Here is a 22,375-nt window from a genome sequence, read left to right on the forward strand (position 1 = left end):
ACAGTGCACTTCAAGATTATGACAGTTTCACAAAGAGATCTCTCAAATTGTTTTTGGTCAGCAACAACGGTCTGTGCATTGTCAATGTCCTCGAGGTGACTCTGTTGCCTGGCTTGTAATGTATCAGTTTCTCTTCTGCTGATAGCCATTCAAATAAAGTCTTAAAAGAACTTTGTGTTGCCAGGGAGATACACTTGCAAGTAAAAGGGGACAGTTTTCAGTAGACAGGTTTCATTGGGAATATTAATTGATTTCTGATATGTCATGGATGTTCGGGCTGATGTTTAATTTCACGCCTGTGTTACTGGCGTTTCTCTTATATGTGAAAACGAAGGGGAAAAAAGGAAGCAGGGAGGAAGGGAAAAAACAACTTGGCGATTTGTGGAAGAGAACAAGCAGGCAGAATGTTGGCAGCAGAGAGCCCAGATAGGATTTCAGACGAGGATAAATTGAAAAATACGGGAAATAGATGGGAAGCAGTGGTTGAGAATAAAAGTCAGACAGGTTAAGAAAAGTCAACAGTAGATTGGCTGCTTCTAGAGGTCAATGCAAATGATACTAAAAGATTGACAGATTTCCTGTTTTGGTCTTTCCCCCAAACTATATACATTTTTAGAAAAATGGACAATGTATATCCAATCCACTACCACTTAGGTTTTAAATATTTTATACCATGCGATTCAGTGAATCGCTCTAGAGTGACTTCTTTTTTATTGTTGCTCTCTAGAACAACAATGGAAAGCATTCCATTTGGTAGAGGTGTCTGTACCTATTTTATATTGCAAAAGGACATAATTAAGCTTAGAGATGAAATTGATAGACTGTAAGTTTCAGGGTAAATAGAAACTAGTGCAGCAACAAATCCTGTTGAGAACATTGGAATAATAAATTAATGGCAATTCTGAAATAAATCATTTTACTTTAAGAAAGAAGTCATCCTCAAGTGACCTCTAGGGGAAAACCATAGAAATGAGATACCATAGTTTTTAAATTTATTTTTATTGTTTATTTATTTTTGAGACAGAGAGACAGAGCGTGGGTGGGGGAGGGGAGAGACAGAGGGAGACACAGAACCTGAAACAGGCTCCAGGCTCTAAGTTGTCAGCACAGAGCCCTACACAAGGCTCGAACTCAGGAAACATGAGAACATGACCTGAGCCAAAGTTGAATGCTTACGGGACTGAACCACCCAGGTGCCCCTGAGATACCATATTTTCAATAACAAAGCAAATGTGTTATTCATTTTTAAAACTTATGCTTCGGATGTGAAACTAATGTAACATCATGTGTCAACAATACTCAAAACAAAACAAAACAAAACTTAACAATTTGGTATTAAGCTTTTAAAGAGATGCCACATCCCAAAGTCTCCTTGTTGTACGTTGATTTCAAATTGAATTATGTTTATTTTTGCTCATCATCTCCTAGCGAGGTGGAAAGATGTCAGTTGACTGTAAGCCCATAAAGAGGCCGTTAATTATTTTGGCTCAAGACACACAAGGTGAGGGGCACCTGGGTGGCCCAGCCAGTTAAGCGTCCATCTTGGGCTCAGGTCATGGTCTCACGGTTCGTGGGTTCGAGCCCTGCGTCGGACTCTGTGTTGACAGCCAGCCAGCTCAGAGCCTGGAGCCTGCTTCAGATTCTGTGTCCCCCTCTCTCTCTGACCCCCTCCTGCTCATGCTGTCTCTATCTCTCTCTCAAAAATAAATTCAAAAAAACACTTAAATAGATTTAAAAAAAAAAACACAAAACAAGACACAAAAGGTAGACCCACACCACGTGTACCCACACACGTTCAAGGCTTCACAGCCTGATCCTTAGTTAAACAGTTTTACGATTCTGTGCTTTTTAGTAAAATAACAAAGTTTCTTAAAACAGCACTTTTGAAGAATTGGAAAGCATTCTTGCTGTCTCAGACATTTGTTGACAGTCTTGTAACATCAGCGATCTGTCAAGTATTCCCTGGTTTATACAATATTCTCTTTTCATGTAGCAATGAAGATAACGCTTTTCATAGAATTCTCAGTGCCTACCGTCTTCCAAACAAAGCTTAGTGAGGTTTTACTATCATTCTTTCCTATTGACTTGATGTTGATGTTTTTCTTTTAACTCGATGTTTTTCTCCCAAAGTTCTCTTTGGCTGGATACTTATTTATAATGCTTTTTCTGGCTTGCCTTCAGAAACTTTACCTCTTCAAACATTCTGGCTCAGAAATTAAATAGGAACTCTGCTCTTTATTCATTTTCATATAATGCTTCCATCAGATTGACAAATTCTAAGGTATTCACTTTGAAGAAACTTGAACGTAGTTGTGAAAACATTTGCAGCATACTTAAAATGTGCTGACTGTTCCATTTCTCAGTGGAAAGTAAGATTGAAATGTGATTTTCTTTTGTTAAGTGAAAAAGAATGACTTGAATGTATCTAAAATGGTTAGATACCGCGAGCATAGTGTCAGCTGTCATTGTTTTGTAATGTTCTGGTCACCCTTTATATTTCTGTTAGTTAATTTTACCCTGAGAGTGTCACAGTTAAAAGAGAAACATTTCACAGAGCTTGAAAATCAGGGAAAACTTAATTACTCAGAAGTTAAGACAAGAACACTCAGCCGCTTAGTGTTTTGCCAGAATTAGACTTGAGACCGGGTGTTTCTACCATTAGGCACAGTATTCACCATTTAAAAGATTCCTCCACATGCCTGCCTGGTTAGCAATAAAAGCAGTAATTCTGTCCATGTGCTAAGCAGAGGCGAGAAGGAATATGATGAGGAAGGCAGGCTCTGAGCATAAACCCCCAATAGACATGGAGGTGTAGAATTCGGTCAGTGATCTATTTTTTCATGTCTCAGTTTCCTTGTCTGTAAAATAAAGAAAATATTAGAATTCACCTCAAAGAGTTCTTGTGAGGATTAAGCAAGTACATGTAAAGAATTGAGGGGGCACCTGGGTGGCTTAGTCAGTTAAGCGTCCGACTTTAGCTCAGGTCATGATCTCGCGGTTCGTGGGTTCGAGCCCCGCTTCAGGCTCTGTGCTGACAGCTCAGAGCCTGGAGCCTGCTTCGGATTCTGTGTCTCCCTCTCTCTCTGCCCCTCCTCTGCTCATGGTCTGCCTCTGTTTCTGTCTGTCTGTCTCTATATATTTATTTTATAATGTTTTTATTTATTTCTGAGAGAGAAACAGAGACAGCATGAGCAGGGGAGGGTCTGAGAGAGGGAGATACAGAATCTAGAGCAGGCTCCAGGCCCTGAGCTAGCTGTCAGCACAGAGCCCGACACGGGGCTCAAACCCACGAACCGCGAGATCATGACCTGAGCCAAAGTCGGACGCTTAAATTGAGCCACCCAGGTGCCCCTCTCTCTCTCTCGAAAATAAATAAACCTTAAAAAAAGTTTTTTTTAAGTGAGAATAGTGTAAATGTTTGTTATGTTTAGTGCTATTAATAATCAATGAGCAAATCTTAAATCAATTAAACAAAAAGATTCAGAAACTGATGGGTAATATGCAAGCTTCTGTATGCCCAGAGAAAATTCATGGTGTTAACTCACTGAGCAAGAATACTTAAGGGAAGCTTTTGAGGGGAGGAGAGGCATGTATTGAGGAGCCTGAAATTAAGTCCTCCATTAAGAGCAACCTCGGGCTGCACGTAGCCCCCGTTCTAGGAAAAGCTTCAGCTAAAGCCACTCTCGGACCACCCTCGGATCAGCCAATCAAAAGAATGTGTAACATTCCTGTGGTCTGAGTCAGGGCTGGGAATTGCAGGTAGTTACTCTGTACAAACTAGCCAATCACTCACTGCTTGCCTAAACCCCATGTAGGCCCTTTGAGCTCACCTCCTAATTGGTCATTTTCAAAGGATTCTCAAAGGTCATTATTGGGTCCCGCCAAAAGTAACGTACGCCTCACAGACACTGAATGGTCAAAACTGTTACCATGGGTGTTGTACAATTGTGATTGGTGCTTATGTGATGATGCCATACGTACAATGTTGCCAGCATGTGCACCCACTTCTATTGCTCCCCCAATGTCACTCCTTTATACTCCTCATATTACTATGTAGGGAGAGTGCCAGCTTACTTGTGTGACACACTTCAAGCACCCAACAACTACTAGCTTCATTGAAGAATAGACCCAAATGGGAGACAAAAAAGAGTTAAAAGATGGGCTCTGTCCCACATTTTCAAAGATTATGTCTTTCCTTTGCCCACTGCTCCTTTTTCCTGTGACTCATGAAAGCTCTGTCATTAAAATTCATATAAGTCTTGAGGCAGTATTTCATTTCTTTTCTTTTCCTCACTTTTTTGGGAGACCTGGAGGTGTAGATCTGGGTCATTTTTGTGTTTTCCCAATATCTAGTATGTTTGCTAGAACATTATAGGTGCTGGCCAAATGCTTGTTGATAGAAGAATGAATGAGCTCTCCCCTTGTAATTATTTATGGAATTAATAGACAGGGACTTGGATGGGCACATGAGGAAGAGATGAGCTGAAAGCCGAGAAGGGTATAAATAGGGTGCATGGACAAATTCTGCTTCTCAGAGTTGTCAATGCTTATTTATTAATATTATTATTGTTTCTGTTGTTGTTGTTGTTATGTGCATTATCTTATTTCCTCCAGGTCCATCCTGATTTCCTGTAGCCCCTCAGCACAGTGGCTATTTTTACAACGAATTATTACAAAATAATTTTATTTGCTCATACCACAACCATCATTATAGATGCCCCAGAGCACATAGCCCATGAAACTCTGGGAGGGGGTTGGTGAATGCAGAGAGGTGCCCACGTCCATCTTCTATGGAGCCCCTTCTCCCAGGCATCAGCCTGCAGATTTGGGGGTGGGTTATGCTCCCACACCAGCTGGAACATTGCATTTTCAGATCCATGAATTTAGTAGTTAGAAGCTAAACACAGAGCAGTAGTCAATCTCAGTTATTCTTTTAGGTAACTGTTTGCTAGATCTACCACGCAAGCAGATACTGGGCCCTGAAGAGCTCCCCGGACAAACGTATGATGCCACCCAGCAGTGCAACCTGACATTTGGGCCCGAGTACTCAGTGTGTCCTGGCATGGATGTCTGCGCTCGCCTATGGTGCGCCGTGGTACGCCAGGGCCAGATGGTGTGTCTGACCAAGAAGCTGCCAGCCGTGGAAGGGACACCATGTGGGAAAGGGAGGATCTGCCTGCAGGGCAAGTGTGTGGACAAGACCAAGAAAAAATATTATTCAGTAAGTGATTTTGTCACGCAATGCCTGGAGACGCAGGATCTGAAGTACATTCCTGTGACATGTGTGGGTACTATCACCAGAAGGCTTTATTTCCTAGTTTAAATATTTTTCCTTGAAAGGCTCAAGCAAAGTGTTTGCTCACTCTTCTGCGACTTTCAAAGGAGAGCACTGACATACATACACACAGTGCTTGTCTTTCAAGACTATCACACAACCACGCATTCTCAGATCCCCTGACAGCAGCCAGAGTTCTTCACCCACTCCTTCAGCAAAGGAGTTTATAACGTTCTTCCCTGTGGACTCTCTCCTCTTCCTGATACAGTTGCTAAAGTAGTAGACCAAGGGTGTCAGGATAGAGCTAACCATTCCCTGTGGTGTAGTTACATGTAGCGTGAGTGCACGTGGTGTGGGTGCATGGGATGTGGGGGCACTTCAATATCCATCATATTTCCTCTCGACAGAGAAAGACTCTAGTCTCATCAGAAACCAAGCTGAACTCACATCCAGTACATTTATGCTTGCGACAGGGGGTCTGCTGCAGATAGGATGCAGAACTTAGGTGCTAAAGAGGGAGAAACACGTAAATACAATCAGCCGTGCCAGGCATCATGCAAAACCCTCAGCATCATATATTTTGTTAAAGATGCAGAATCAGAGTTACAAAAACTTAGCTGTGAGTCAGTGGTTACTAAAAGAACTGTACAGTTTCAGAAGACCCAGAGAAACCAGGAGTAATCCTTGCAACATGCTCAATACTGACAGTGAAACATTCAGATCCCAGTGCCACGGGACCACAGGGAGCAGAAAAGATGAATTGCTTAGAATTCCAGAACGTCCAATATCTGTGACCATGTTCAACTCCGTGAAAATGTATACCTGGGATGGGGTTTCCCCTATGTCATTGAATGCAAACAATTTTCCAAATGTACATTTTGAGGGTTTTTCTGCTTTCTGAGTTAAAAATATCTTCTATTTTCTATTTCAGACATCAAGCCACGGCAACTGGGGGTCCTGGGGGCCCTGGGGCCAGTGTTCTCGCTCGTGCGGGGGAGGAGTGCAGTTTGCTTATCGCCATTGCAATAACCCCGCACCCAGAAACAGTGGTCGCTACTGCACAGGGAAGAGGGCCATCTACCGCTCCTGCAGCGTCATGCCCTGTCCACCCAACGGTACGCTGTTCCCTAGTGTCCGCAGCCACCACGTGCCACTTGTAATCTGTATTCTGGAAGTAATAAAGGAGGCTAGAGAAGTAGACTATTAATCTTGTACGTCACAGTTCCACCAGTGTGCAAATCCATAACGGATGCATGAGTGATTTTTAAACTGTTATTAAAAACAATTTGGGACGCCTGGGTGGCTCAGTCAGTTCAGCAGCTGACTTCAGCTCAGGTCATGAGCACGTGGTTCGTGAGTTTGAGCCCCGCGTCAGGCTCTGGGGTGACAGCGCAGAGCCTGGAGCCTGCTTCGGATTCTGTGTCTCCCTCTCCCTCTGCCCTCCCCTGCTCACGCTCTGTCCATTTCTCAAAATAAATGTTAAAAAAAATAATTAATTAATTAAAAAATAAAAATTCGATATTCAGAGAGTAGGAAGAAGATAAGGATTGTTTTCCACTCCATGTACGGACAGAAGCCTTCCACACTGATGTGTAGAGGGGCTCTGCAAGAAAAAAAGTTTGCGTCTTCTTCTTAAAACTATGTCAGAGCACAAGAGTATGTCTAAGGGTCTGAATGTATAAAGTAATAACATGACCTGTTTGTTTTTTTAGGAAAATCTTTTCGCCATGAACAGTGTGAGGCCAAAAATGGATATCAGTCTGACGCAAAAGGAGTCAAGACATTTGTGGAATGGGTTCCCAAATACGCAGGTGTCCTGCTGGGGGATGTGTGCAAACTGACCTGCAGAGCTAAGGGGACTGGCTACTACGTGGTGTTTTCTCCAAAGGTAACTGCCTGCCCCCCATCCAGAAACAGGAGAGCTTCCCTGGAGATGACTTGGTAGAATAAAGCCTAGAGCTACCAAATAACAGTCATTATTTTTGGGGTGGCTAGATTTTGGAGGGTTTTTCTTTCATCCCTATAAGGTCTATATTTTCAGACCTTCTACAAAGAACACAAATTAGTCTGTAAAAACAAAACAAGGGCATGTTTTAAAAGCTATTTTTACAAAATGCAGCTCTCTGTCAGGGAAGGTCAGGTGTGACCTTAACTTCAAAATAACCTTGGACAAAACTAGAATTTCCTAGGCATGCTTCTATGGGGAACTGAAAGCAAGAAAGCTTTCTGTTTTTTCCATTATTTATTTAAGAATTCCTTTGGTGATTCATGGAGATAGGTTTCAAGATCATCGTCTTTGGGTCAGACTTTAAAAAAATTTTTAACGTCTATTTTTGAGAGAGAGAGAGACACATGGAGCATGTGGGGGAGGGGCAGAGAGAGAGGGAGACAGAATCTGAACCAGGCTCCAGGCTCTGAGCTGTCAGCACAGAGCCTGATGAGGGGCTCGAACTCACAAACCATGAGATCATGACCTGAGCCAGAGTCAGACACTTAAACTGAGCCACTCAGGTACCCCATGACCCACACTTTTATATGTCTTAGACCCATAATATGAATTCATGTCCCTATAGTTATAAATGTTATAATATATGTGCTTGGAACTATTCCTTATTTTTCCCAGGAAAGCATTTTCTAAGTTACTAACAGTTTTATTTTTCACAATCAGGGGTATGCAGCAATTCAAAATACTGGTTTTCTAATTTGTAAACATTTAAAACTACCTCTGAAATTGGCCTTGAGGTATGTGTGACATATTACCGAAAGATAAGTTAATGTCCAACATAAGTCATTTTTTAAATACCTTCTCTTTTTATTGTAAAATAACACATTTTCATTTAAAAAATATGACAAAAGAAATAAAAGCAAAAACATCACCTGGAAATGCCACCATTCGGAGAGCTGTGAGTGTGCTGAAGTATACCCCACTTCAATTTGCACACATATGAACACTCACATACTCACACACATATGTGAAAAGAATAGTAGATACCCAAATACAAAATACAAGCGTATTTATATATGTGACTACATATGTTATTTATGTATACTCACATACACAAAACACAGACTGCATATACATACTATTTTATAACTAGTTTTTTAAGTATATACTGATTCGCTGATTCCTTTTCTCAAAATATATATTCAGTGTCTTCCAGTAAGTACTTTGCTTTGACTTCCCCACACTCCGTTTCTACACTAGTATGTTTGTCTCAATTTCAGCGTCTGACAGTTGAACACACGATAGGGCACGCTTTCCAACCACAACAAGGTTTTGAATGTCAAGTGTAGATTTTCAAATATAGTAACAATTATGCCACCAACAAGGATCTCTGCCACCTCAAGCTAGCTCATTTTTTGCGCCCCGCACTAAGGACACATCCCACATGCGAAGTGAGACGATGGCTTCTAGCAGTGTAAAAAGGCAAGACAATACCGTGGGAATGTGCGAGGTATGCAGAAAGGGGGATGAGGACTTTGGGTCTCTTGGCATCTTTGGAATTAAGCTCAAGAGAGAAAGTGCATAACCGAGATTTATCTCAGATCTTCTTTCTGCCAAGATGTCAAGGAGTTTTCCGTTAGATACTCTTGGGAACTATGCTTTTTCAGTTGTTTGTTTATTTTTTGATGTACTATCCCCATCAGACTCAGAACCCAGTGAATTAGAACTTGCTTTTTTACGGTGGAAACCAAGTACCTGTGCACAAGTTTTTCGCGCTGCTAATGTAAGCCTCGCTATTCAGGTGACGGATGGGACCGAATGCAGGCCGTACAGTAACTCCGTGTGCGTCCGGGGGAAGTGTGTCCGGACTGGCTGTGACGGCATCATCGGCTCCAAGCTGCAGTATGACAAGTGTGCAGTGTGCGGGGGAGACAACTCCAGTTGCACCAAGGTGGTCGGGACCTTCAATAAAAAAAGGTGAGGGGTAGATCGCTTGCCCTTACGTGACTAGAGCAAAGCTTTAGACCTGAGAAACTGAAAAGGTAACTCGTGTTAACATCATGAGCCATCTGTGGAGGGGTCCAGCACGGCTCTAGTAACATATCGTGCATATGAGAACCTGCGAGGGGAGAGGAGAAAGCTCTGGTCAGAGCGGAAGGTCCTGGAACGTCTGGAAGCAAATAAACCAGCTGGTTCTGAGGTCAAGGTCTTGCAGAGTATGAAAACCGCAAAGGAGGAGTCTGTGGCATCCCCGCGAGCCATCTCGCTAATAACAGATCACTAGCTGGATCTATTATTTCTGAAACATATTTAGGGAAGGATGGCGAGTCTTCATCATAATTATTTCACCTTACAAATGATTTTTCATGACGCTGTATTTTTCTTGAGAAGACCTGTAAGTCAGTTGCAGGGATGCAGACAACAGTCCCATTTTGTAGTGACCTTTCCTGGTTTAAATCTTCTCTATAGAGAAATATATACAGTAACTTCTGCTTCCTGTCGTGGTCTTGACTAGGCTTTTGTTTTAAATGTGTAAATTTATAAAGTATCCAATTTTCGGGACGCCTGAGTGGCTCAATCTGTTAAATACCCAACTCTTGGTTTTTCCTCAGGTCATGATCTCATGGTTCGTGGGTTCAAGCCACATATTGGGCTCCATGCTGATGGTGCAGAGCCTGCTTGGGATTATCTCTCTCCCTCTCTTTCTCTCTGTTCCTCCCCTGCTCATTCTATCTCTATCAAAATACATAAGTGAACTTAAAAATAATAAAAATAAAGGACCCAATTTTTGGCATGAAATATTATGGTATCAGCTAGGAGAAGGGAGCCAGCTAAAGAGCCTGAGGAAATACAGGATTGTCTTTCCCCTTCGGCAAACCACCCTTACGCTGAGTAATGTTGGTCCGGTACAACCTTATTTGTGATATGTGTCCTCTATTGTCTTTACTGGAGGTAATATGCAAACCAGAGTAACAATAAGGATTTACTAAAATAATCACATGCCATCTTATTGTGAACCACTGGAAATTTTCTTTGATATAATAAAAAAATTGTATAGCTGCAGAATCTATTCTGAATTAAAATATGCATTACTAATCTTATTTGCTAGTGAGTCATTGGACTATATTGAGCCATCTCTATAAAAGACCCTGCACGTCAATTACATACCACATTTTTAAAACTGTTTTATTTAATTCTGACAGAAAGAGAGAGAGAGAGCGAAGGGCAGCATGAGCTGGGGAGGGTCAGAGAGGGAGGGAGATACAGAATCTGAAACAGGCTCCAGGCTCTGAGCTGGCTGTCAGCACAGAGCCCGACGTGGGGCTCGAACTCATGAATCACAAGATCATGACCTGAGCCGAGGTCGGACGCTTAACCAACTGAGCCACCCAGGTGCCCTCATACCACATTTTTATACATTGCACAAGTGCAAGACACCTTAGAAATGATGGTCTACCTTTTTGTTTTACGAATGCAGCGCCTGGGACTCTGAAAGTTTAGGGCTTATCTAATTTTGCATGGTTGTTCAATGCTAAAGCAAAGGCTATATATACCTTAAGTCATATGATGAAAAGGTTACTTTGTTTTAAAAAAAAGGAAAGAAGGAAAGGGAAGACATTCAGGAATCAAATAAGAAATAAAATACCTTATGTACTATATGCTACGTATTCTTCCTACATAGACTTATAAGCCACTTTTTTAAGTATTAAATTTAGCATTTTGTTTCTTTTCTTTTTCTTTTTTCTTTTTACAGACAGTTTATTGTCAAGTTGGTTTCCATATAACACCCAGTGCTCATCCCCACAAGTGCCCTCCTCCATGCCCATCTATCTTTTCTTTTTTTTTTTTTTAAGTTTATTTATTTTTGAGACAGAGAGAGACAGAGCACGAGCTGGGGAGGGGCAGAGAAGAGAAAGAGGGAGACACAGAATCTGAAACAGGCTCTAGGCTCTAAGCTGTCAGCACAGAGCCTGATGCAGAGCTCGAACCCTTAGACCACAAGATCATGACCTGAGCTGAAGCCGGACGCTTAACAGACTGAGCTTCTCAGGCACCCCAAGAATTTTGTTTCTGTATTGACACCCAATATCTGCATATTTGTTGTCACATGAAAAGATGAAGAAATTCATGGTAGTGACAAGTGGTGGGGAACATAGTGGCTTGCCAGTTGATTTAACCAAGATTATATTGCATGACACAAATGAGCTGTTTAACTATTCCAAGTCAATTACCTTGGCCAAGTGTGATGTATGAGAAAGGACATTGCTCTTGGAGCTGAAATCTTGGTAGCCAAACTCTGGCTTCGTAGATGACAAAGCTGGTGTGATCTTTCAAGAGTCACTTCTTTTTTTTTCCCTCTCAGAATTGTTCTTTAATGTTCACTTATTTTTGAGAGAGAGAGAGAGAGAGAGAGAGAGCCCAAGCGAGAAAGGGGAAAAGAGAGAGGGCAACAAAGAGAATCTGAAGTAGGCTCCAGGCTCTGAGCTGTCAGCACAGAGCCTGACGCAGGGTTCGAACTCACGATACTTGAGATCATAACCCGAGCTAAAGTCGGACGCTTAACCCCCTGAGCCACCCAGGTGCCCCTACAATCAGAATTCTTGAGAGTAGAATGAAATTAATCGTTATTATCTTGCAACTTAATATTGCTGTGACCATCAGATGAGATCATGCATGTTAAAGTATTTCAGCAAGCTCAGACTTCTTCACAAATATGACCCTAATCTTAATTCACTCCTCCCTCAATGTTCTTCATCTCAGTAAATGGCAGCTTGTACCAGGAGAGTAAGAGAATCGTATTTTATCGAGGCACTAAGAATTCAAGGTACCAGGCCTCCTCCTTCCCGCTGCTTTGGGAAGCTCAGTCTGAAGACCTCCGGCAATGCTAATAATCCCAACTGATTCTCATGAATATGAGAAACACTCTAAGGAATAAGGATAAAAATTTTTAAAAAAAAAAAGCTCTCCTGCCTGATTCCTATACCCTTCATTCTTTACTTTCTTTACATCCTGTTAGGTATCATTTGAACTCTGAATATAACCAAAACATATTTTCCTGTAACTGTGATAAAATATGACTGGCAGAGGTAAGGGTTTCACACATGGGAATATTGTGAAAGGAGCATAAGCTAGGAGTAAGGACCATGGCTTTGGAGCCCAATACTGGCACTAGCTCGGGAGCCCTTGTTCAAATACTTTCATATACCTCCACTTCATATGCTGTCTGTGTAAGATGAGATATCCTCTCCAACACCCCTTTCGGTTTTGGAGCCACTATAGGTTTGCATAGGATATCCTGATGCTAGATATTAAAAAAAAAAAAAGAAAGAAAGAAAGAAAGAAAAGAAAAGTAAGTCCTGTAACAAATTCTAAGCCAAAATGTGTTACAAAAAAAAAAAATAATGAGTCAAGCTGAATGGGTAAGCAATATGGTCAGCATTGCGTCTTCTCTCTTTCAGCACAATAGGAAGTGGCAGTCGCTGTCCATCAGATTCCCAACACACAAAGTATTTCCCTGGGGAGGAACCCCTCTCTAGATTCAGAGAGAATGCCTGGGCAGGGCAGATACACTTGGGATTTTCAGGGTACGAGGTAGTTGGCCCATAACCTCTAAACCTGAGTAAGAATTTTGCAGTAGCTGATTGAATTTCACACACACAAACTACACAGGCAATTTATTTATTTCTATTCAAATAACTAAGAGAGTGAAACATATGGAGGGCCTTATTATAAAATTACTTATAGAGGCAGAGATTTTCACAATAGATGACTCCTTGTTCATATAGCCTCTTGGCACTCAGTTAGCATTTCTGTTCTGGCATTTTCAAAAGCCGTGGATATTAGAGATATTGATGCCTTTGCCCATTTTCCTGAGCAGATGATGCGTCGTTCGAGACCTACCTTATTCATTACCCATCACATAGCCTCGCTTCACCATAATATTCATGGACACAGAGCCTTTGAGGAAATTTACTATGGCCTTAAAGATTCACTTTTTTTCTTTTGATGATACAAGTCAGCTCTGGTTACCCACTTACAGAATTTTACATTTCATTGGTGTTCTGCTCAAATAATCCAGAGTTCTAATAGAAATAGAAACAGAACGGGGCGCCTGGGTGGCTTAGTCGGTTAAGCGTCCGACTTTCGCTTAGGTCATGATCTCGCGGTTCGTGGGTTCGAGCCCCGCGTTAGGCTCTGTGCTGACTGCCAGCTCTGAGCCTGGAGCCTGTTTCGGTCTGTGACTCCCTCTCTCTCTGACCCTCCCCTGCTTACGCTGTCTCTCTCTCTCTCTCCTAGAAATAAATAAAACATTAAAAAAAAAGAAATAGAAACAGAACTTCTACTCCGTGTCTAGTTCAACAGTTAAATCCGGGGTTCCCCAACGATTCTGCACATTTGGAATGACATGGACATTTGTAACGACTCCCAGATTCCTACTGTCTCTCCCCAATCCTGACAGATGAGATTTCATTGGTCTGAGGTCTGGGGATTTAAACTGTTAAAAGACCTCTGCATGATTTTAACACACAAACAAGTTTGAGACCCATTAATTTAAAGATTTCTATGAAGCTGAAGGCAGATTTTTGTTAGTAATTACACATAGCCCATTTTGTGCCAGAAAGAACATAAAGTAGCTTTGTAACGATGATAGGATTTGGCAAGGGTGTGTAATGTTTTTGAAAATCTAAGTAAAGTTGGTGTACATTTTTAAAACAAAGGCAGGTTGTTAACATCAGCCTAATTTTGAACATCATAATAAAAATGTATATTCTTTCATAGTCTAATCACAACTTTATTTTATTGTAAGAAAACTAATTTTTGAAGCCAATTTTAAACTAATCTTTTCAGTACATTAAAACATTGTATGAAGATAAGGTAAGACTTCTAGAGAACTTTCATTTGTTTATCCATGTATTAAGTGTGTACTTATTTTCCCTTCTTTCTCTGTCTCTTCTCTCTCTCTCTTTCCCTCCCTGTCTCTCATCTGTGGACATTCTTGCTTCCAGTAAGGGTTACACTGACGTGGTGAGGATCCCCGAAGGGGCAACCCACATAAAAGTCCGACAGTTCAAAGCCAAAGACCAGACTCGATTCACTGCCTACTTAGCCCTGAAGAAGAAAAACGGTGAGTACCTTATCAATGGGAAGTACATGATCTCCACCTCGGAAACCATCATCACCATCAACGGGACAGTCCTGAACTACAGTGGTTGGAGCCATAGGGATGACTTCCTGCATGGGATGGGCTACTCAGCCACGAAAGAAATTCTAATAGTGCAAATTCTTGCAACAGATCCAACGAAACCATTAGATGTCCGTTACAGTTTTTTTGTTCCCAAGAAGTCCACCCAAAAGGCAAACTCTGTCCCCAGCCACGGCAGCAATAAAGTAAGCCCGCACACTCCACAGTTGCAGTGGGTGACAGGCCCCTGGCTCGCCTGTTCCAGGACCTGTGACACGGGCTGGCACACCAGGACGGTCCAGTGCCAGGATGCAAACCGGAAGTTAGCGAAGGGATGCCTTCTCTCCCAAAGGCCTTCTGCATTTAAGCAATGCTTGCTAAAGAAATGTTAGCCTGTGGTCATGCGCTTACGCAGAGATACCTGGATGGATCATCACCGATCAGTTGTGGCGAATGGTGGTGATCAATCGTGGTAAACAAGAGGTCTACCTAAAGCACAGAAAGTCACGCTTCAATGTCGTTGTCAACAGGAGTCTAATTATGGGCAGAATCTGCTCTCTGTGACCAAATGAAGATGTGCACTGCTTTGTGTGACAGTGGTGACCTTGGAATACAGAAAAACTTGGGAGTTATCGAACAATCCCCTGGGCTACAAGAATGAAAAAACACTGGTGAATGTAGAATCAGGGGACATTTGAAGATGGCAAAACAATCTCCCCTAGTCACCTACCTCTTATAGAATGTCTTCAAAGGCATCATAATCATTTTCATCCGTAAGACACAGTAGCTAATTTTTACTGTTTGTAAAACATTCTCCCTTGGTATGTCACTTTATATTACTTGGTTCTATTAAAAAAATATGTGTGTATATATATATATAAAAATATATATATATCTATAAAAAAATGTTTGACCAAAGTAGGTCTGCAGCTATTTCAACTCTTTCCAGTTTCCAGAAAGAGCTGTGGATGTTTTACTGGAAATTAAGAGCCTGCTGCTGTTTTCATAAGATTTCACATATTTTCCGACTGCAGGAGATCAAATTTTAGTCAAAAACCATTTTGACGGCAAGCATCTTCTGAGAAATTCTAAAAAGAAAAGGGATCTCAGTGTATCTGGTCACTTAAATACATACACAGATCCATTTGCTTAAACTTTGACTGCCTGTGTTTTTTTCAGGCAGCCAGCCAAACTCATGCATAATTAGGGTGTAGAGGTAGTGTTTGCGTGTGTGTATGTTATAAGTATTCAAGAGTCTAAAGACTAGTTTCTTCGTGTAAGAATTTAAAAGGATAAAAACCATACTTCACCATATTTTCAGTTTATATCTTCACACCGCTTTCCCATTCAGAGGCTTTCGTCTGACACCCTATGTTGTGTAATATTCGTACAAAACACACGGCAGAGAGTTTTCTAATCATATCCAACACCTTCAACACTGGTATACCTCTTACCAGCAAGCCTTTAAAACGCATTTGTTTTTGCTTGTATGTTTTGTTCAAGCGTTCCTTAAGACCTGCAGTGTTTTGTACTTCTTGTTGATTGAGTTTGGTAGGAGTATTAAACATCACTTTGGAGTTAACCACATCTATAAGTGGTTATCGTTAATGTGGCTCATGCAAAACAGAAAAAAAATAGTGGTTAATATTAATAAGACTGTTTCCACACCATACAGGCAGTAATTCTTTGCATTGTCTTTCTAAATCCAAGTGTTCTGAAACTGTCCTTAAGATTTTTCCCAGTTGGAAAGCACTTGGTTGTGCCAGTAAGTGTTTGATGAAATGCGATGATTTTTGAGAAGTTTGTTGCTTCTGTTTCCACAGCCTGTCTAGGTAGGTTTTAAGTTTGGATGTTGGATATGGAAAATTTTTACAGTTGTCTGCATAAAAATCTCTTTTTAGAAAACAGCAAATTGCACCCCTCTACTCCATAGCTCAGAAAATCCAAGGTGTTCAATTTCATTGGGTTTTCTTTTTCTTTATGAGATATTACAAAGCCAATTGTTTTATATAAAATTTTATAATAATGATGCCAAATGTGCCTCTTGTTAAAGATTTGCATATAGAGATATTAGGGGACCATTGTTTGAGTTCCCTTAAAGCTCACGAGAGTTTATTTTTATTAGAAAATATTTTTAATATAGAATAATTATGTAATTGATCTTGCTAGATCACATTCATTTCAGTGGGTGAGGAGAATGGATGTCTCACTGTTTTAAGTATTTTCTTAAGAAATTATTTGGTAAAACAAATAATTGTTTTACAAAACTGATAATCATCCTTTGGCTTTTCATAGTCTGACTTTGCTTTAGACATGGTCATTTACTCTTAATAAATTATTCATTAGAGAAAGGAGTCCTCTACAGAGCTGGCAACCTACATTTGGTGGAGGCCACCAGATATCAGGGACAGGAAACAATGCTATTCAAATCAGTCAGAAAAATAGTTTAAATCATACCAACTATTTGACTATTCCATGAGAATTAATAGCCAGGCCAACATTCCTTTTTCCCAGTTTTCAAAATAATGTTAATCGAGTAACTCGACTAGGACAAAATTTATTTTTATCTTTTGTTATATCCATAACAGCATGAAAAAAATCATTGAAGGGCAGACATATCTCCTACTCTGCTTCTATGTACTGTATTTGTAGGGCTTTTATTAAGTATGATTTATCATTTATTTTTCCCCTAAACAGTGAAGCTTTATACTTCTTATTGAAACAATCCTAGAGAGCTTAAAAGGAATAAACCACTATTCCGTGCTTTTAAGGAGTTTTCTTTAGTTTTTTCATGTGAGTATCAATAGATTGACTAAGGAATGTATGTCTATCTAAACTCCTGAGAAAAGCGATATAGACTGGAAATGGGATGAGTGTTCAGTAAATAAAAGGAATGATAAAGGGAAAATCCTCCGTAATGAAATCTAGTTCAGTCCAGTCTGATGTAGACTATGCATTTCCCCTTTCCATAGTTGCTTCGTGAATAAAGAGTCCAGGAGCCATGACTGAGGCTCCCTCCTCGAAAAAAAATTTGTCTGAAAATGCTCAGGATAGTAAGAATCTAATCCCACAAAACTAAACACTCCAGGTTAAGTATCACTGAATAAAGGGACCCCAGAAGAAAATGGCATTTCTTTCTTCTGGATCAGAAAAGGCCAAATTAAGCCCTGCCTTGTTGTTTAAAGGTTTAAGGGCACTGTTTTAATTTGTTCAGTAAATTCAACTTCCTTTGCCTTCCTGTGGAAACAGTTTTATCCCATTAAACTAAGAATTAAGGGATTAATCACAAACAAAAATAAAGTTGCAGCACTGAAAAAAAAGTAATTTATTGTTTTTGCGACTGGTATGTGAATTTGTGTGATGAAAGTATTTATTCTTATTTAACAAAACTATGTGCAAATTCTATATTTAAAATGTTTTTGCTGTTGTCCTACTTTTAATTTATGCTTCATGTTTGTGTATAAAGTACACTTTGTGAGGTTACATAATATACAGCACTGGTTGCTTTTGTATTTTTTTACAGAAGGCTTTCTGCATGAAACAGGCATATATGTATATATTCCTCACGTATCTTTGTTCTGATACTGTAGTCTTCCTTTCTCAGGAAGTTTTACATTTAATCTTTCTTGACTAGTGGTATTTGTGACTCGTAGCTACATTAATAGGTCTGTTGGGTTTCATGAATACTAATTTTTCCAAGTCACAGATAAGAAAAACACTTATTCAAGCAACTAAAGTCTAAGTTCTAAACCTGGTGTATCGATAGCCTGGAAGCTTCCTACAGAAGCTATGACACAGTTCAGAATCACTGATACCAGCGATTCACTGATAAACTCGTACAAGGAGCTATTGATATATGAAATTTGTGTACACACAATGTCCGAGAGATATCAATGACAATAAAACCAAATATTGTCCTTTGCTGCTTTAAAAACACTCCTTAAAACCTAGTATCATTTAGTCTCTAGCATTGGTAGGGTTCTAGAGTTAGAGTAAACAAGTTGCATTTAAGTGATTTAAATATTAGTAATCCTGAATGTTTCTACAAATATGGGGTTTTCATTGATAGAGTGTCACTTTGTACTACTGCTAATGAATCTCATGGAGTGAAAATAAGATTTGGGACAGGCCAGGGACATCTTTAATCACATTAGCTTGCCTCTGACTATGATTTCAGTCTGGTCACAGTAATAAGGCAAAGCCCTGGTCTTTCAAATCAAAACCCTGGTCCATCTCGGGTTATGATGGTTACCCCACTGACTCATCCCTTAATAACAGGGTCATTGTAATGGTTTAGGTAAGCACAGCAACCAGATTTAATGAAGTCCAGGACTTGGGTATGACTTAGAGGTCACTCTCTATGAAATAAGATTGGATTTAATAATGGCCAAATTTTGCTAGTAATTTATGGCTGAGGATTGGTGAATATTACTTAAGTGATAGAAATACCTTATATTTTTTAACATCTCAGAATTAATAAATGAGTAACCGTGACTACAGAAATGGTCATCCAAAGCTATCATAGAGCCAAGTTCGAGGTCAAGGTGATCTGTCATTTAGACACACAGAAAAAGAACTTGTCTGCATTCCCTATCATTTTTTTCATCTGCCAACAACCTGTAGTTTTTTAGATTGTCAAACAGACCAATTTAGTTTACCAGTATACTGAAAAAAATAAAACAATAGCCTCCCTGTTAGCGTGAACTAGAGAAATGACATCTCAAGTTATATGACCATCAAACACATCAGTTTATAAGGTATAATTATATTCTTATCAATTAACACATGGGGACATTTTGAAATAAGAATCCATTACATTAGTGAGACAAAAAATGGAAATATGCACGATGTTCAGATCCGAAAAATATTCACCTGCGAAATGTCTTTCTGCTGCAATGATACCGTAGTTCTCAATGCAGATTTTGTGGGGAAAAAATGAAGGAATATGTTGCTAGAAGTTGTTGGTTTTAAAAGAGAGGAAGACTGAAATCTACATATTAGTTAACCCAGTTAATTGCACCTTCCAAGTACAGTAGCACTTTAGCAATAAATTGACTACCTGTGGTTCTTATACTGGAGCTCCACCCGCTGGTCCATGTGGACTGCCATAGGTCAAATGAAAAACCAAATGGCCCATCATCTTATAAGGCACAGCCACATCAAAGTGATCCAAAGTCTAACACTGTGAGGAAAACTGTGATTTGTAAATAAAACAGCATTCGGGGTTGTTGGGTTGTTGTTGTTTTTTTTCATTTTTGTGAGCACATCCAATGAACAATTGTAATTTTTATCAAGGTGCTAATATTGATCAGTGATTGACTATCAAGTGTGTTATTTCTGAGTTACTATTTTGTTCTACATGATTTTTCAATTTGCAAAAAAACAAAACAAAACACCTCATAAGGCTTTGATCAAAGTGGGGCACAACTTGATACTCAATGTTTGGGGGATGCATTAAATGGTCAGCCTGATTCAGTGACATAAGGTATAGGTACATTGAGAATGTTTAAGGTGACATCAAAACTTGAAGAGTGTCAGGCTAGAGGAACAGACTTTTAGATGAGCCCTGTACCAGCACTTCCTAAACCATCAGTGTTCCTTTCAAACGTGTCTTTCAAACAAACTTTTTGTTTCCTATGCACAAGCTTTTGTGTATATTCCTCCTGACTTCTTTTTTTTTTTTTAACTTTGCAATATCTTATGTCAATGGTAAACACTTGGCAACTATTTCTTGGTCTTTTTGTTAACAATCCACAGCATATTAGAGACACTTCAACCCAGACTGAGAGTGTAATTAGAACAGGGGCTCAGATTGTGTGTGACTTTATAAGACTAGACTTTCGATTCAGAAAAATATAATGTCTCCGGATGGTGTTTTTGTGTTACCCACTCAGCCATGACATAAATGTAGGAGTTGACAAACACTGCTTACATTTTAGGACGATTATTAGAGGAAACCCTACAGATGCTTTGTAAATAGACTGCAGGTAACTAAGCAGATTGCAGAAATATATTTAACTTGATGTAAGCAGTGGCACAAATTTTTGATTTCTATATGAGAGTCTTGTGACTAAAGGCAGGTAATAAACCTAAGTGGAAATAACTGAGATTTTTAAATCTTAAAACATGACTTCAAGGTAGAGTAAAATATTGAAGATTTACATGTCGTACATAAGCAGTAGAATGTGATCTGCTTCTTATCTTCGATTTTTCAGAAGTGATGGTATTTTTCAGTAAATGTAATGCAGTTGAAAAACCAAAAATCTTGGAAAACTAAGACGGGTTTTGTTTAAAATGTCTCTTCAGCTTTGGCAAATTTTGAACATGAATCAGCTATTGAAAGCATTACTGTGTCTTTTAGCCTGCATTCCACAACAGCTCTGTTATTCAGGTAAACCACTTGAACTGAGTCGCTTGGGACCTATACTGTAATATTTTTCATTGAGGAACAATATCCTATTTTGTAAAGCATTTCCCTATGTGTGACTTCAAACTGTAAAATTAAACATTGGCTTTGTGGTTTCAGTGGGCATAATAAATGTTAACTGTAAACTAGGTTAAAGTATGTACTGCATATAATATGTTTGAGAGTTGGAAACTATTGTCCATTTATTTTTAATTTTCTCATAACAACAGTAGGACCAAGCCAGGTCTTAAGGAAGTCCTGGGCTCTCTGTAATTTCTACCATTCTTCCATTTGGCATAGACAGTTAATACTTCCTCTACCTTAGGTATAGGACTTTGAAATTCTTGCTTCAAGTTCTTTGTACCTATCACTCCCTAAAGTCTGTCTAGTATTGAAATTCTGATGTTAAATTAGTAAAAGCAAGTGCCATAATCACCTTCATTTTTACTTTTTTAAAGATAAACTTATTCTAAGTAGAAAACAAAAGAGTCAACAATAATGCATACATGGAAATTCAAAAGGAATTGACACTCATTCACTAGCAAAAGCCTCTCCATTTGCTAAAAATTTTATGGCACTAAGATTTCTAAGGATAGTGATTCCTTCTAAACCTGAAATCATTACTGTTTACTGTACATCACATTGAATTTCTCCCTCATATCAAAGAATATTTCAGAAGTACTGTGCTTTAAATTTGCTTCTTAGCAGGATATATAGATTTTGCGTAAGCAATTGTGAACACCTAAACTTTTAAAAGACAGTATATAAACTTAACCATAATAATATTACCAAGATTGTTTGAACATCTCTTTGGGTCAGGACCTGTGGTAAACCTCTCACAAACTTTCCTGCATGTGTTTCTCTCCATGACCATTTTAAGGTTGTTCTTAAGATCCAAATATTAAAGGGGTGCTTGGGTGGCTTGGCTGGTTAAGCGCTGGTCTCTTGACTTCAACTTGGGTCATGATCTCATGGTTCGTGAGTTCAGTCCCTTCATCGAGCTCCACCCTGACAGTGCGGAGCCTGCTTGAGATTCTCTCTTCTTCCCCTCCCCTGCTTGTGTTCTCTTTCTCTAAATAAATAAATCAACTTTAAAAAAAAAAAAAAAAAGGTCCCAGTATTACAGATGACAATCACATTGTAATAACTGATAATGGTCATCTGGCTGTTACCAAGTGTAGGCACTGTTATAAGCCCTTTAGATATTTATTATCAAGTTTCAACTTCTTTAAGCACTGAGAGCCTTCCACCCCTGTGGAATGGGAGTGTGAGAGAGGGACTGTGCGGTGAACAGAGGACTGTGAGAGATTGGAGAAGTGCAGGGAAGTGTTTAGATGCTGTATGTGTGGTGAGCCCCCTGAGCAAATCCAAAAGCAGTCCTGAAATTCCAATAAAAACAGCAAGGAAACTATGGAGAATCAGACAAGCAGTGAGAATAGTGGCAAGTACTCCGAGTGTACAAAGGACTGTTGTTTAAAGAGAGAGGAAAGAGAATTTGACTTAGAAAACTAGTAAATTGCCGGGAAGAATTAAAAGAAAAACTGCAGTATTTAACCTTACAATCTC

General features: G+C 39.7%; 1 protein-coding gene across 1 annotated transcript in view; it reads left to right on the top strand.

The window, feature by feature from the left end:
- Window positions 1-20,958, top strand: part of ADAMTS5 (ADAM metallopeptidase with thrombospondin type 1 motif 5) — a 143,672-nt gene extending 122,714 nt beyond the window's left edge. Inside the window, exons 10-14 of the mRNA XM_077760165.1 lie at window positions 4,938-5,221; window positions 6,207-6,390; window positions 6,988-7,163; window positions 9,022-9,197; window positions 14,228-20,958. Coding sequence (XP_077616291.1) covers window positions 4,938-5,221; window positions 6,207-6,390; window positions 6,988-7,163; window positions 9,022-9,197; window positions 14,228-14,795 — 1,388 coding nt within the window. The 3' untranslated portion in view covers window positions 14,796-20,958. The remainder of the gene's footprint in view (window positions 1-4,937; window positions 5,222-6,206; window positions 6,391-6,987; window positions 7,164-9,021; window positions 9,198-14,227) is intronic.
- Window positions 20,959-22,375: the final 1,417 nt, after the last annotated feature.

Source organism: Crocuta crocuta, unplaced genomic scaffold (assembly GCF_008692635.1).
Source record: "Crocuta crocuta isolate KB4526 unplaced genomic scaffold, BGI_CrCroc_1.0 scaffold369, whole genome shotgun sequence".
Classification (NCBI taxonomy): Eukaryota; Metazoa; Chordata; class Mammalia; order Carnivora; family Hyaenidae; genus Crocuta; species Crocuta crocuta.